The sequence below is a fragment of the Polypterus senegalus genome, chromosome 2 (genome assembly GCF_016835505.1).
Source record: "Polypterus senegalus isolate Bchr_013 chromosome 2, ASM1683550v1, whole genome shotgun sequence".
NCBI classification, from domain to species: domain Eukaryota; kingdom Metazoa; phylum Chordata; class Cladistia; order Polypteriformes; family Polypteridae; genus Polypterus; species Polypterus senegalus.
Genome location: NC_053155.1, coordinates 267,807,366 through 267,821,912, shown reverse-complemented (window position 1 = coordinate 267,821,912; position 14,547 = coordinate 267,807,366). Strand labels below are relative to the sequence as shown.

General features: G+C 34.8%; 1 protein-coding gene across 1 annotated transcript in view; it reads left to right on the top strand.

Annotated features, from left to right (window-relative positions):
• The window catches only part of phldb2b (pleckstrin homology-like domain, family B, member 2b), a 299,785-nt gene that overhangs the window by 197,877 nt on the left and 87,361 nt on the right, over positions 1-14,547 (top strand). The window contains exons 12-14 of the mRNA XM_039745516.1: positions 98-208; positions 1,795-1,884; positions 13,084-13,233. Of these exons, the coding sequence (XP_039601450.1) occupies positions 98-208; positions 1,795-1,884; positions 13,084-13,233 (351 nt within the window). The remainder of the gene's footprint in view (positions 1-97; positions 209-1,794; positions 1,885-13,083; positions 13,234-14,547) is intronic.

Here is a 14,547-nt window from a genome sequence, read left to right as displayed (position 1 = left end):
ACTTTAAAGGCTCATGCAATTAAGTAAAACATTAGTAAGTATATTATGCTATCCAGATGTGTAATGTTCTCATCATTATTCTTTATTACTATGACAGGAAAGGATTTTAACTTTAAAAAAACAGTCAACACAGATTGCTCAACAGACTCAGAAAGAAAAGGACAATTTTCTAAAAGAAAAAAACAATTTATTAGTCATGTTGCAAAGAGTAAGTAAATTATTTTTGTTCAGTATTTTTGTAGCGTATTGACTCAAATCTTGCTCTTAGAAAGATACTTTGTGCCCAGAAATTACTGGATATTTTGATCTTGTGTGTTTAGTGTGAAGTAAATAATTATATCATCATTGTTCTTCTTTGTATATGACTTTTTTAATGTGTTAATCTGGCTAGCAGCATTTAACAAAGAAACAAATTTCTGTTTGGTTATGGTAACTTTCTTAATGCTATGGTGCTGTGCTGTTTGAATAAGATTGTCTTTGTTCCCCACTCATCACTTACATCTCCTATTTAACAAGTCCTCTGTTGTCGCACTATTGCCACTAAATTGAAATATCCCTAATGGCAAAGCTTGTGACCTCTCCTACTCCCTGTAGACATCTTTATCAGTTTCCTTTGTAATTTGTATCCTCTACAGTGCACATGCATACTTCATTTGACCATCTCAGTGTTTGGTCTGATTTTCCTAATGATGCCCACAGCATTCCAAGGTTCCAGTCTTTAAATTTTCTCTGTCAGTTAGGTTTTCTTACACCCTGTTACTCACTCATCTTTATTGCCATCAGACCAGCCTCAGGGTTAAGGCCATAATTCATTTTATGTGCCAATACTGTGATGCAACTGCCTGTTTGTCATTGGGCAAGGAGGAGGGTACCCATTACATAGGGCTGTGCTATACCAATAATTCGTGCCATTCATTTTAGGGAATACTAGAGAAGAGTTACTAAAATCATATGCTTTTTCATATACATGTTGATTCTATATTAACCCCAGACAAAGGAATGGGTGAATCATTGGAGTAAATCATGTTTTTGAACAAGAAATCACAGTGATTTAGAGAGTGTTATAAAAATATTGGTATGAAGTATGGTAACTGGTAATAGTGAAATTTTTGTGGTTCATGTAACAGGAGATCTGTTGTGAGTTAAATACTGCAGGAGAGTGTCATGATTGTGGTGAACAGATAAATACATTAGAGGTTTTGATGGAATTTCTTGTTTTCTTAAGATCTTATAATGATGAAGAAGATGAAAGGCGATACCAAAATAGATAGGTCTTTTATTTCAACAGTGATAGCATGGGAAAGAGATATATATTGGAGAGCCAGTCCTCATTCTTAATGATAAGAAATCTCTCTGACATAGACTACTTACACTGATTACCAAAATATTTTCTAACAGCAAAACACAAAGAGAGAGAACTAATTATTGATAAAATGATCAGGATGATTTGTGGAGACAGATGAGGAACAGAAAAGTGATAGGCATTTAGAACATTTTGGTCTAGAGAAATTGTGAGGAAAATGTTACTGAGATTTGAAATTAAAGCAGGCAGTTTCTGAAGAGAGATGTACACTTGACTTGAGGTGTGCTACTGTACACATGCATTTAACATAACGTAATTCCTGGTTTTGAAAGTAAAAATGTGTGCTTGATGATAGCTTGTGTGATATAATACAATTAGTTTTAATTATTCGACCAATAAAATGCCTAATAACTTGATATTTTCTGTATTGAAGTACTTTTTACAATTTTTAGCCTATTCTGTAATCACTAGTGCATTTTTCATATTAACAGGAAAAGGAAAATCTAAGCAGCCTTGAAAAGAAATATTCAGATCTTACAGGAGGAAGAAGTTTCCCTGTCAACCCTAACAGCTTGAAAGAGGTAGAACCTAAAATATTTGTTGGTATTGAGCACTTTTTAAAAGTACTTGGCAGCATTTTGTTTTTATTTTGCTTTTTATTTAACTATTGTTTATATATTATAAAATAAAAGTCAGGAATGGAATCATCATAACAGAGGTGGTCATTATGCCTTGACATGAAAAAACAAATCTTAACATGAGAAAAGGAAATCTGGTGCTGCCAGTTTTATATAATATAAAGTATGCTTTCAAGAATATTATCCACATTTCATTAAGTTTATAGGACTATGAGTATTTTAATGTAATGCATTGGTCTCAACCGGCAGCACATAAAACAATTTCTAGTTGGAGAGTGTGTCAAGTTTGTCTCCCTGAGGATGTCAGATAGTGAAAGCACGGGATGACATATTACACAAATCCAGACAGACTTTTCAGGGCATTTTCACATTTCCATAGTACTACAAGCTTGCCACATTCTAATAACCAACAGAGGTGGGTAGAGTAGCCAAACATTGTACTCAAGTAAGAGTAGTGTTACTTCAAAATAATATTACTCAAGTAGAAGTAAAAAGTAGTCATCAAAAAAATTTCTCAAGTAAGAGTAAAAAAGTATTTGATGAAAAGACTACTCAAGTACTGAGTAACTGTTTGAACATAATAAATAATTTATTTTTTAGAAATGTTGTAATAAGACAGACAAAATTATAAAATAATGTGCAAATTCTGCTATTTCCGAATAATAAAATAAAAAATAAGTATAAATAACATCTTTGCAAAATAAAGATGCACAAATAACACAAAGTTCCAAATCTCAGTTTTTCACAACAAAGCTTTTGAAGCCAATACCTACAGTAGGTAACGTATGTTTGAACAGGCAAACTACTTACAATGACAAGATATACTGTACGCTGACTGTATAATACTCTATATTCACTTTGTGGTGTAGCGGTTCCGCAGCTTCCAAAAAAAAAAAGGCCAGTTTTAAATCCATAAAGCTGTATCACTCTCCATGGGCGCAATTGCACGACCACAGGGAGTTAATAAGGTAGTTGGAGCGAGTCGCACCTGCACGTGCAGGTGCGATCGTTCTCAATTGCTTCATTGACTTCCTGCGGCGTGTGATTAAGGCCCACGAAGATAGGAGTGTATATACGGGTCAGCACAAAAAAGAAGGGGGGATCAAAGAAAAGGAGAAAAGAAAACAGCCAAGACGGAGGTCAGCCGAAAGAAGCTTGTGGCTGCAGAGTCTCCGCCGGCTATGCAAGCAATGGATGAGCCAGGAGAATGAGAAGGAGGTGGGCTGAGATCAGGAGGAGTTAGTCTGCATTTTAACCTCGGATTTTTAACGGATTTATTTATTGATTTTTTTTATCCTTACTTTTCACAATGATTTTTATGGATTTATTTATGTACTGTTTTTTAGAACACTGCACCATTGACGCCTTTTGTTGATTTTACTTTTGTTTTGACTGGTTTTTAATAAAAGCACTTGAGCACTTCTTCCACCATCCTTTGGCCTCATCAGTGAATTATCCTCATATGTCAGCTCATCTCAGTCATAACTATCGACGATGTGGGAAGAGGGAGTCTGTAGGAGACCTACATTGTCACTCACTTACCCTACAAAAACAGCACAGCTGATAGAAAATAACATTAGAACAAGGCAGCTTGTGCACATACAAGAAGTCTCACTTTACCATGTCTGTCTGTGCATGTTTGGTTAAAACGTGCTTGTTCTTCACTCAGTGTAGTGATGGTTAAGCTTCTCAAGGTTCTTGTAGTGAAGCTGTGACCGTTTAGCAGTGAACAGGAGCCACGCATGACTAAAACGTCTCTTGCAGGCTGCAGGAAGTTTGTGTGTGGTCATGTGACTGCATGGCTACGTCTGATTGGTGAAACAGAGTCATGTGATGATTGTTGCTACGTCTGATTGGTGAAACAGTCATGCAGTAGATCCACTGACAACTTTTCTCTGGCGAAAATATAGTGTAATGTATAAATGGGAAAAAAGTAACAAGTCGAGTGTTGCCCAATGTGGCGGAGTAAGAGTAGCGTTTCTTCACAAATGTACTCAAGTAAAAGGAAAAAGTATGGTGCAGTAAAACTACTCATAGAAGTACAATTTTTTGAAAAAGTTACTCAAGTAAATGTAACTTGTTACTACTCACCTCTGACAACCAATAACATGCTGCCTTATGTTTCTGGTGCTTGTATGAAAGCTTTCCTGGTATGGAAAGTTAAGGTCCAGTCTTGGCCTTTTTATTTTTTCTTTTTCAATTCTTGTGTGGTACAGTGATCATGAGACATCAAATAGATGAGTCTCTCTTCTGTTTTCCATGTCCAAGATACCTGTATTGCTCTTTTTTGCGACCATACTGTATGCATTGTATACATGAATTAATGGCTTTTGCATACGCAAGCCTATCTGTAGGACTTAAAATGAAAAGAATTCTGACTGATTTAGTTTGTGTGAGTCATAGACTGGTCTGAGTTTCTGGGGATGTTAAACTAGTGGTCATTTGAGAGCAGCAGATCTACCCTTAGGATTGAGAGAGAGAGAGCATTTAACTGAAAATCAAACTGGAAAGATGGTGCATCGTGTTGATCAGCAAAATTCGCCAAAGGATTTTTCGCAGCAAATTTGCAGGATTCGTAGATGACCTTGTTCATTTAATCTTCCTCTGAATATTCTCTGTGGGGCTGGCTTATGCAGATTAATTTTTTCTCCAGCATACCATGATGCTTCACAAGGCCAGAGTGACATCAAAGAGCTATAGTATCTCCACCTGACTAATTTCATCATGTTTGCGCAGAAATTCCAAGCATGTAAACTGTAAGTGCACTCCACCTCACACTTTTCATCACCACTCAACCTGCTTCATGCCAACGTGAATAATTTATAGCATATGCAAAAGACCCTCTTGTATCTCGTTTTAACATGTACAACACCTCTTCAGCCTGCCAGTCCTTCATTACACCTACAGTATATAATAGTTAGTGATCTGAGCATTGCCAGTGACCTGAGGGACAGAAATTGGTCCAAGCGGAATCAAATTTTCTGACACTGAGGAGGGCACATTCACCCATTGTTTAACACTATATCCAGTCAAGGTAATTTTTTTCGCATACCTGCTGAATCCAATCTTATTTTGCCTAGCTTTCTTTAATTGTCACATGTTTTTCCTGTTCTTTGAGACCACTATAAACCCCTTTTGTTTTTGGCCTCTCCAAATGCCTTCCAATATCAGAGCCACTGCCATGACTGCTTTTTGGTTAGGTCCTCAGAGCTTCTTAGTAATATTGCACAGAAGGCTTCTCAACATCTTGACTTCTTCCTTTGCTACTGATATCCAGCACTTGGTATTGGGATTGCAACCATGACAGGCAACAACAACAATAATAACCTTTTGACAGCTACTCTTTGCAACTGCTTCCATGAATTGAGGTTTCAGAACATGAAGTTTCAAAGCAGATGACATGAATACAAGGTCAGATGTTGACCTTTGGCCCAAAGTTTCCAATATCATGTTCACTATTTAGTAACTCTGTATTTTGAACATGTTTACTGTGAATTAGGCAATTCACATTACTGAAAAGGAAAAGTAATCTGTCAAGCCATGAAATACATGGGCACTAGTAACATTCAACAGTTTCACCTCAGCAACTCTGTCTCATTGAGGGGTATTCTGCTATCCAATTGTATAAACGCTAGTTGTACAGGAAAGAGGTGTGAAGGGTTGTGACTCTCCCAATACTTACCAGTGCTTGTCCTAAGGAAAAATTCTAGTTTCCTATGAGATTATGCATAACAGAAACATTTTGCTTTAGAGCAAATTTTCTAATAGATGTGTGAGGCTGGATATACAAGATGAATGAATATTCTACTTTCCAATGCATGCTTATTCTATGTTGACATCTTTCATACTCAAGTATGTCATCTAACTGGCATCATAGCTGACTCACACATTTTATCTTGCTAGTGGTAAGCCCATCAATCAACACTATTAATATGTGAGGTTGAGTCTGAGTGAGCATTCACCTAGGAAAACATCTGTGTAGAGTTTGAAATAACCAAAATTAGTGTGAAGTAATTTAATTGTGCTTTCCTTGCTAATTGTATCATTGAAACAAGTTAGGAGATTAATAACTTGGGAATAGATTGGAAACACATAACTGGGAATCGCTTTTTCCAGTTGGTTAGTTGTTCTGCCCATATCAGAAATAGCATCAAAACTGTTTTGATAAATTAAAAATTTTTGAAGAATAATCATTTGTATCCATTGCTTCAAAACAAGGAAAATTGTAAGCATTAGGGAAATGATTTATACGTTCAATTACCAACATGGATGACATCACTATATGTAAAATTCAGCACATAACTATACAGTATAAGGAATGAGTGGGCAAACTGAAAACTAGATCCCTATGCAAAAAATTGATGCACTGAATAATTAAAAAGCATTTGATTGATTATTAATTTTCAGCTAAAAATTAGAAGGTACAATCAAGTGAGCAAATTTTTTTTGTCTATTGAAAAGCACTTGAGTGAAAAAACAATTTATATAGCCAACCAATAAAATTGCAAATTACAGTAGTGTAGCTGGTCAAAGTGATATGTATAAAGGCAGTATTGATTTACTGCTAATCTTGGAAAGTGTATGGACGCATACAATTTCCTAGTAATGTATTCATTTCCATATTTATTTGCATTTATATTCTTGGTCTACATGCATATAGCATTGATTAGTATGTAATATTGGTCCATATAGATTTTCTATTTTGGTTTGCTTGCAAATACTGATGTTTTTGTGTGATCCATATTATACGTATTGATTTCCATATAACACAATTGTTTACAAGTGAACTGTATGGGTTTGTCTGTGCACAGTACTTGCTTGCATCTTAATAATATTCTCTTTTGTATACTTGTTATATATGAGAGCTGTATTGATTTGTGTTTTAATTCATGATTTCTGAGATGTTAATGATTGAAAGGCTTCTTGCAAATTAAAGCCTATGTGACAACCCCTTGACAGGTATTAATAAGTATATTTTAAAAAAATTAACTTGTTAGAAGCCATTTAGCAATTCTGTTATTGTGTCTGCAATATTAAAATGCTTAATGGTATGGTTTTGGGTCATAAATGACTCCTGACAAATATGATAAAATGTATACAACTTTTGTTAGTTCTTTAGCTTATGTATAATAAGCATGTCAATTTGTTGGTCTTAAAATATCAAAAGACGTTGCTGGTCCATCACATACCTTAAACGTACAGTCACTGTCATTCAGTGTAATTATAATTGTGAAGAATTACAATGATTTATGTATGTAAATTTTATGATGCAATTCACTAAAGTACCTAGATAGTTTAAGCCAATGAAAACCTCATACAGGCAGTATCTGTATGACTGTCTTTGCTTTATTTTTGGACTTTTATCTTGCTGAAAACCAATTTACAGATAATTCTAGACCACAACCCTGGCTTCAGATTTACAGAGCTATTATAGTGTGATATTACAGTGTTTACTTCACACATTTTATCATGAAAACAGGCTCAGTTATTATTGTCTTGTTAAGTTTTGTATGTTTGCTGGACAAGGATGTGGATTTCATTTCGTTTATGTTTTTAGCAGTGAGCACTACTCTCACTTCAGAGTACATTCATATGTAGTTTGCTATTTATTTTATTTACTTTTGGCACAGTGCAATACCTCAGGCCACTTTGAAAAGTAAGGGTAACAGAATGTTTTTTCCAATGGGTTTTATACATTTCTTCTCATGCACCCTTTGTCTGGGCCATGGACATTTGACAAAACAGCTGTAGTCTGTAATTTCAAACATATTTCATTGGAGAAATACAGCTACAAAGAGCACAGATGTATAATAGTAGTCTAACAAAATAATTACTATGGAATGTAAGCCTCAAATGTTAAGACTCAGTTATTTAGACTAAAGGCTATAGCTAACTAGACTTCTAGTGATCTATTTGAGCTTGACATTTACATTTTACTTTTTGCTCCCCACTCCAGCCACACTTGTTCATACCAATTATAAAAATTCAAATGGATGTTGAGATTATTAATTCACAAACAATAAACTTGCACAAATACTTGGCATGAGACTGGACAAAGTAACATATTATGGCGTACATAGTATGATGTAAACAAGAAGAAGATATCTGCTTGAAATAAAACTCGCCTTTGTTTTTTCCTATATTATGTTGAAGTTATAGCTACTTATACAACTACACATCCTAAAACTGTAATGTAGTAAAGTTTTAGTAAAAATAATATAGTAGTAACTAATCCTCTTTTTTCTGTTTCCTGTAATTTGTACTGATATACATGGTTAGCTATTTTAAACTCTGTTAATAATGTGGATTGCAAATTGCATTTACTGTTCATAGAAAAAGAAACTGAATAAGTCTGATACTAGCAAAAACAAAAAAAAAACAAACATCTTTTTACAGTAAGAACAAATTGACCAAAAGTTCATTTAAACTTTTTAACAAGGAAAGAAGAATATCCCCTTTTCTCACTCTTAGCATGTTACTTTGAATTGAAAGGCACACCTCTAAAATAAAATCAAAAGACATCCGCCTTCCTGTGGTGTACTTTCTAATTTTTTTGTCCTCCACTATACCTGCTTCCCTTTTCATAATGATCTTCTTTTCTTGTCATTTCCTGACTGACTACCTCCCTTCCTCCCCTTGATTCTTTCTCTCGCTCTCTCAATTGTGTAAGATCTGCACAAACTAATAACAGACAAACAATTGTATATCTTCTTGTCAGTACTGAATAAAATGTTTAAACGTTCACAGTCCTGGATGAAAAAAGTATGTGAACCCTTGTGTTTAGGAAATTATTGAATCCACAGGCAGTAATAACCTTCTGCAAACATTTCATATGGTTCCTGATTGGCTTACACAATGCTTAGGAGAAGTTGAGACCACTGTTTCTTACAATTTTTTTTTTGTTCATTGATATCTCATAACATCTTTATGTGAGCAGTTCTCTTCAAGTAATGCCACAGTATCTCAATTGTAATGAGGTCAGAAATCTGCTGTGGCCATTCCAGAGCACACATTGAGTTATGGAATTCATCCATGCATCCACCCGCTGAATCCGAATACAGGGTCACAGGGGTCTGCTGGAGCCAATCCCAGCCAACACAGGGCACAAGGCAGGAACCAATCCTGGGCAGGGTGCCAACCCACCACAGGACGTCTGTTTCTGTATTCTGTTTAAGCCTTTGCTATGCTGATTTACTAGTGTTTCAGGTCATTGTCTTGTTGCATCACCCTTCTGTTAAGGTTCAGGTGAAGGACCCATATCCTGACATTTTCCTATAAAATTTCTTAATGCAATTTTGAATTCATTTTTCCCCCTGTGATAGCAATCCCTCTAAGCCCTGAGGCAGCAAAGAGTGCTTCCATGAATAACATAATTTTTCTGTATTTTTCATATAGCAAACACATGAACAGATACTTTGGAAAGTTCATAAAATAATAGAAGTAAAGATATTTTATAAAATGATGAAACGTAATACAGTCGACCCTTGATATACGACCGGTTTGACATGCGAACAACTTGATTTACGACCAACATCTTGCGTTACGACCCGAATGCGGTCACATGTATCCGCTTGTGCGATTGTAAACAAACAGCCGAGAGCGTTCATAAGCGTCATTTGGAGCCCAGATACATGTGTTTGTGGACATAATTTCAGTTAATGCAGTGATTTATATATATATATATATATATATATATATATATATATATATATATATATATATATATATATATATATATATATATATATATATATATATATATATATATATATATATATAATTCACTAAGACCATGGCATGCAAGACGCATAATTGTTAAGGAAGGAAGAGAAGGTAATGAAAGGTAAAGAAAGCGATTGTTAAGGGATGTTAGCTAGTGGGCTGGCGCAGCACATGATGATATCATCACATGATGATATCATCGAGTCAGCACTGGCTTGCTTTGGAGTGTATTATTACAGCAGTTCACAACACGACCAGCTTTGAACCGAGTGCTCGACTACTGTCATTATTAACTTGAGAAATAGCGATCACAATCGAAATGAAGAAGGAAATTGTGCAGAAATATGAGAGTGGTGTTCGTGTGACCGATCTCGCTAATATATACAGCATGTCGAAATCCACCATCACGACAATTTTACAAAGAAAAGATTTGCATAAGGAGGCTCCTTCTAAACAATAACCACCTTCCGTTTCATTCTCCTCCTCGTTCCTTCCTGCAGCCCAAAGATGTCAAATTAAATGGCGAGTACAGTGTGAAATTGTTGTTTCTGGTAGGCTAGGCACTTTTTATAACTTTTTGGTTAGTACATTAGAAAAATTATTGGTGTTTTGGTAAATTATGCAAATTATACAACCCTTTTTTATTATGAAAAGGTTAAGTAAGTGTTGCTGTGGGAGGTTCGGAGCGCATTATGGGTATTACCATTATTTCTTATGGTAAAAATAGACTTACAACCAACTTGAGTTACAACCAGCCCTTGTGAACGAATTGAGTTCGTAAGTCAAGGGTCCACTGTACTCTCTGTTGCTGAAATATAAAAGAAGCTGTTCTTAGACAATGCACTCTTACAGATCTATATATTTCTTTTTTCTGACTGGAGATTTTAATGTGTCTTGTTTTATTGGCTGTATTTACTGTATATACTGAAAAACATAAATAACAAAAAACATAATAATGTTCTTAATTTATAGAATACAACATAAGTAAACCACAAAACCAGTGCCTTGCAAAACAGTAAAGCAGTAGCCATGACTTGCCTGATAGTCAGTTATTTCTTCACAGTCATGATATAGTGTATATTGGTTTGCCACATAAAAGTGCATTCTAATTAAATTAAATCTAATTAAATTATAACCTTTAAAAAAATAAAATAAATATAATAAAAATAATAAAAAATAAGTAGCCCACTGTAGCATTTTAATGGAGTTTATGGATACCAGTGTACCATTTATAATGAAAAGCCTTAAAACTTACTAAAACATTTATTTTTCAAGCCACAAATGTTGATCTACGTTTTGAGATTACATCTATCCTACAAAACAGTGTATTCATGTTGTTCTAAGTAGGTGAAAAAGTAAAAAGCAAACCACTGTTGTGATATTTTTCAGTGAACGGTTGTGCACCTCACTTCACCAACTACTCTGATTGTCTTCCTCCGTGGCACCTTGGAGCATTTTTTTACCTTGGAAAGCCATCACCAAGCACCATTCTTGACATTATTGAACATTGATGTGCAGATGTGAATTGCTATATCTGTACCATAGACAACTAGAAAATAATAACTAAAAAAGTCCCACTTACTAGATTCTAAGGCTTACATTCTGAATTTTATTTCTTCATTTTTCACAGATACAGTACTGTCTTGTGCAGTTGGTTTGATGTACGTGTGTGTTTGAGTTGAGAAAGAATATAGAGCAGACACAAATCACGAAATCAAGTGACAAGAATTGAGCAGACATTATAGGCATCCTTTCATCCATCCATATTACTTCAGGGCAGGGTCGTATGGCAGCTGGAGCCTATCTCAGTGATCATTGGCTAAATGCAAGGCAGGAACAGCACCAATACAGGGTGCCAGTCCATTACAGGACATACACTCACTCATACACACAAAACATACACTCACGCACCCACACACAAGTTTAATCAGGCTGATGTTCAAGTACAGTACCAATGTTTCAACCCAGGGAGAATGGTAGCTCAGAGCTGTCATTCCTGCCTCTCAGTGCCATGTTCTACTGTACATGCAGTTTGTATGTTCTTCCTGTGTATGATTAGTATCTCTGTCACTTAAATTTCTCATTTGAAAACATTGTGCTCAGTTCTTTTATTACCATATCCTCAGAGACGGACACTCATCATGCATTTAAAAAATTGATAATTGGTTTGTGGGGCATCAATCTGTTCTATCACACACTTTTTTTTTCTTTTTTAAATTATGCATACTCAAAGCATGCCACAGAAAAGGTGACTTGGCTTTTTCAAAAATCTATTTGCATTTATTATAAATACAATACAGTATAATCAGTTCAGATTTATTGTTATTTGGAAAAAGTATTGTTACACTCTTATGTGCTCTTTTCACCATGCTGCCACTACTTGGTGTACATCTTGCTCCATATGCTTAGCAAAACAGCACCACAAAAATGTAAAGGGCTCTGGCATTGTTGAAATTGGGTTGTCATAACTCCACTCACAATGGCCACTGCAAGCAGACTGACAATCAAGAAATGTATCCTTACCTTGAGAAAATAGTACCAATAATCTCTGATAAAATGTATTTTCATTTTACATTTGTTGTCACGATCATGTCTCAGAAATGCAAAAAGGTATTTTTTTTTTACTTTTACTATTTTACTTTACTATTCTAAAGTGGATGTATTCTGTATGTTTTGAGGCTTTTCTTTACAAAGGGACCTCGGTTACCACTGACTGTTTTATAAAACACGACAGCTAAGTAGTTATTTTTAAAATTAATAAACTGTTTATTTTAAAACACAATTTAATGAAGCAAACTAATATATACCATGAAAGTGAAGAAATAACTTCCAAAAATAACTAATTTATCCTTTAACAGTATATTTATTTATATTATTGCAGGGTCTTTTTCACCTTCTCTGAAACTTACTTTTATTTTTAATAGGCCCTGTTTTAGCCTTTGTTCTGGATCAAAAGTTGATATTTGTATAATTAAGCAATCTTATCCAAATGGTAACAATTGCACATTAACATAAACATACAGTAGCTGCCATTTTTCTTACAGGCTAAGTAGACATAAGAGGAAGGATTTACTCAAATGCATGAATAATTAAGGATTCCCCAGAAGCACTTTTCATATAAAAATGCTAAGATAATAAATGCAGTTTAACATGCATGTTTGCTGAATCTAATCAAATTGCATATTAATTGCCTGTCAAAACATGGAAGAGTGATATTTGCTTAACTCACTATAAAATAATCTGTTTTGTATTTCTGCAAATGCTGTTTTTCTTTTTTATTAACCACTTAATTAATCAGTGTTTGCTGCTTTAAAATATCAATACTTTAATATTCTCTCATTGCAGTTCATGCTTTTTAATTTGGCTTTTCTGCTTTTGCTTCTTCTGTTGTCTTATTTCCTGATAAACTCCTCCTTCCAGGGCTATGTCACAGTAAATGAAATCAATGAGATGTATGGCAAGTCTGGAAACATTTCCCTACCCTCTCAGCTCCCCTTGGATACAGTCTGTTCCGAGCCAGATAAGGAAGTTTCCTCAACAGAACAGACTCCCTTGTCACCTAAGGAAGAGGTTTGTTGGTTTGTTCATTTTATGTGCTGTGGTTGTTCTGCTCATTTTGTTATTTGATTCCTGGTCACCCCTCTTCTTGTTGAACTTTATGGTAGTGTTCTTTTCTCTTTTACAGTACACTTTTACCAGAGGAAACGTACAACAGCAGGGTGCTTTATAATTGCTTGTTGTATATGCTGTTAACAATTGTAGCACAGTTAAGTAGACTGCTCAGGGTCATATAGTGAGATGGAGGCTGGAAACCTTGTGGTTTTAGGTTCATTTTCATATTTATTGTTCCAGGCTTCCTGCCCCTTTCATCTATGTGTAGTAAATTTCACTTTCCAGGTGACTGCCCAGTTTTGATGATTGCCCACATTGTTCTTAGTGATTTTGTTGACTCTTGGGTGTCTGTTGTTTCTCCCATTTTGGTTTCACTTGCATATTTCACACATTTACTCCCAAAAAAATTGAAATTATTTTTTTCAATATACTGTAAATATATGTAAGTCAGTGCAAAGGTCCCCAAAGAACTTTACTCTATGTGGCCCATTCTCTCCTTATCTGTACTCCAGCTTACTGCCCACTCATAATACTGTACAGTGTTATTTAGAAGTAATATAACTCATGCCAAAGACTTTTAGCTGCTGGATTAATGTTTTGTGTGAGCTATATTAGAGGTTATCATGTTGTGTACTTTGTTATTGAGTATTATTCCAAGTGCTTGGCCAACAAAGCCTGCAGAGCTTAATGGGATCTCTTATTCTTCTAAACGTATATTCTTTAGTATACTGTTAGCACAAAATTAGTCTAGTTTTGCTTTTTTGCTCTTATAGTAACAATCTCATGAATTTGTTCACCAATAAAATACCTGCTTAATGAATCTCTATATAAAATAACCTATTTTTAAATTGCATATTTGCAGTATATGATATTTTATTTTTACATTTCGCACCAATTGTAAATCTTTACAAGTCTTGTTGCCATCAAAATGCAGTAACAGCAACTGTGAAACCTATACTATGATCTGCCAAAGTGGTTTCTATTTGTGCATGTGGTTCAAAATCAGAATGTCGGATACGGATAGCCAATGATTGTATATGAGTAGAGAGTTCTTGTCTAGGGTACTTTGCTTGGATCTTCTCCAAAACATGATCACTATTTATATTCTAAAAGAGAATCTGAGTCATAAAGATGGACTTCAAATACCAATCAAATGTAACTAATTATAGTAATTGACAGTTTTTCTTAGGTAGACTGGTGCTTTTAAAATCCATATGTTGTATGAGTATGTTTTTTTTTTTCTATCTTTGTTTTTTTATTTATTTTTGTCAA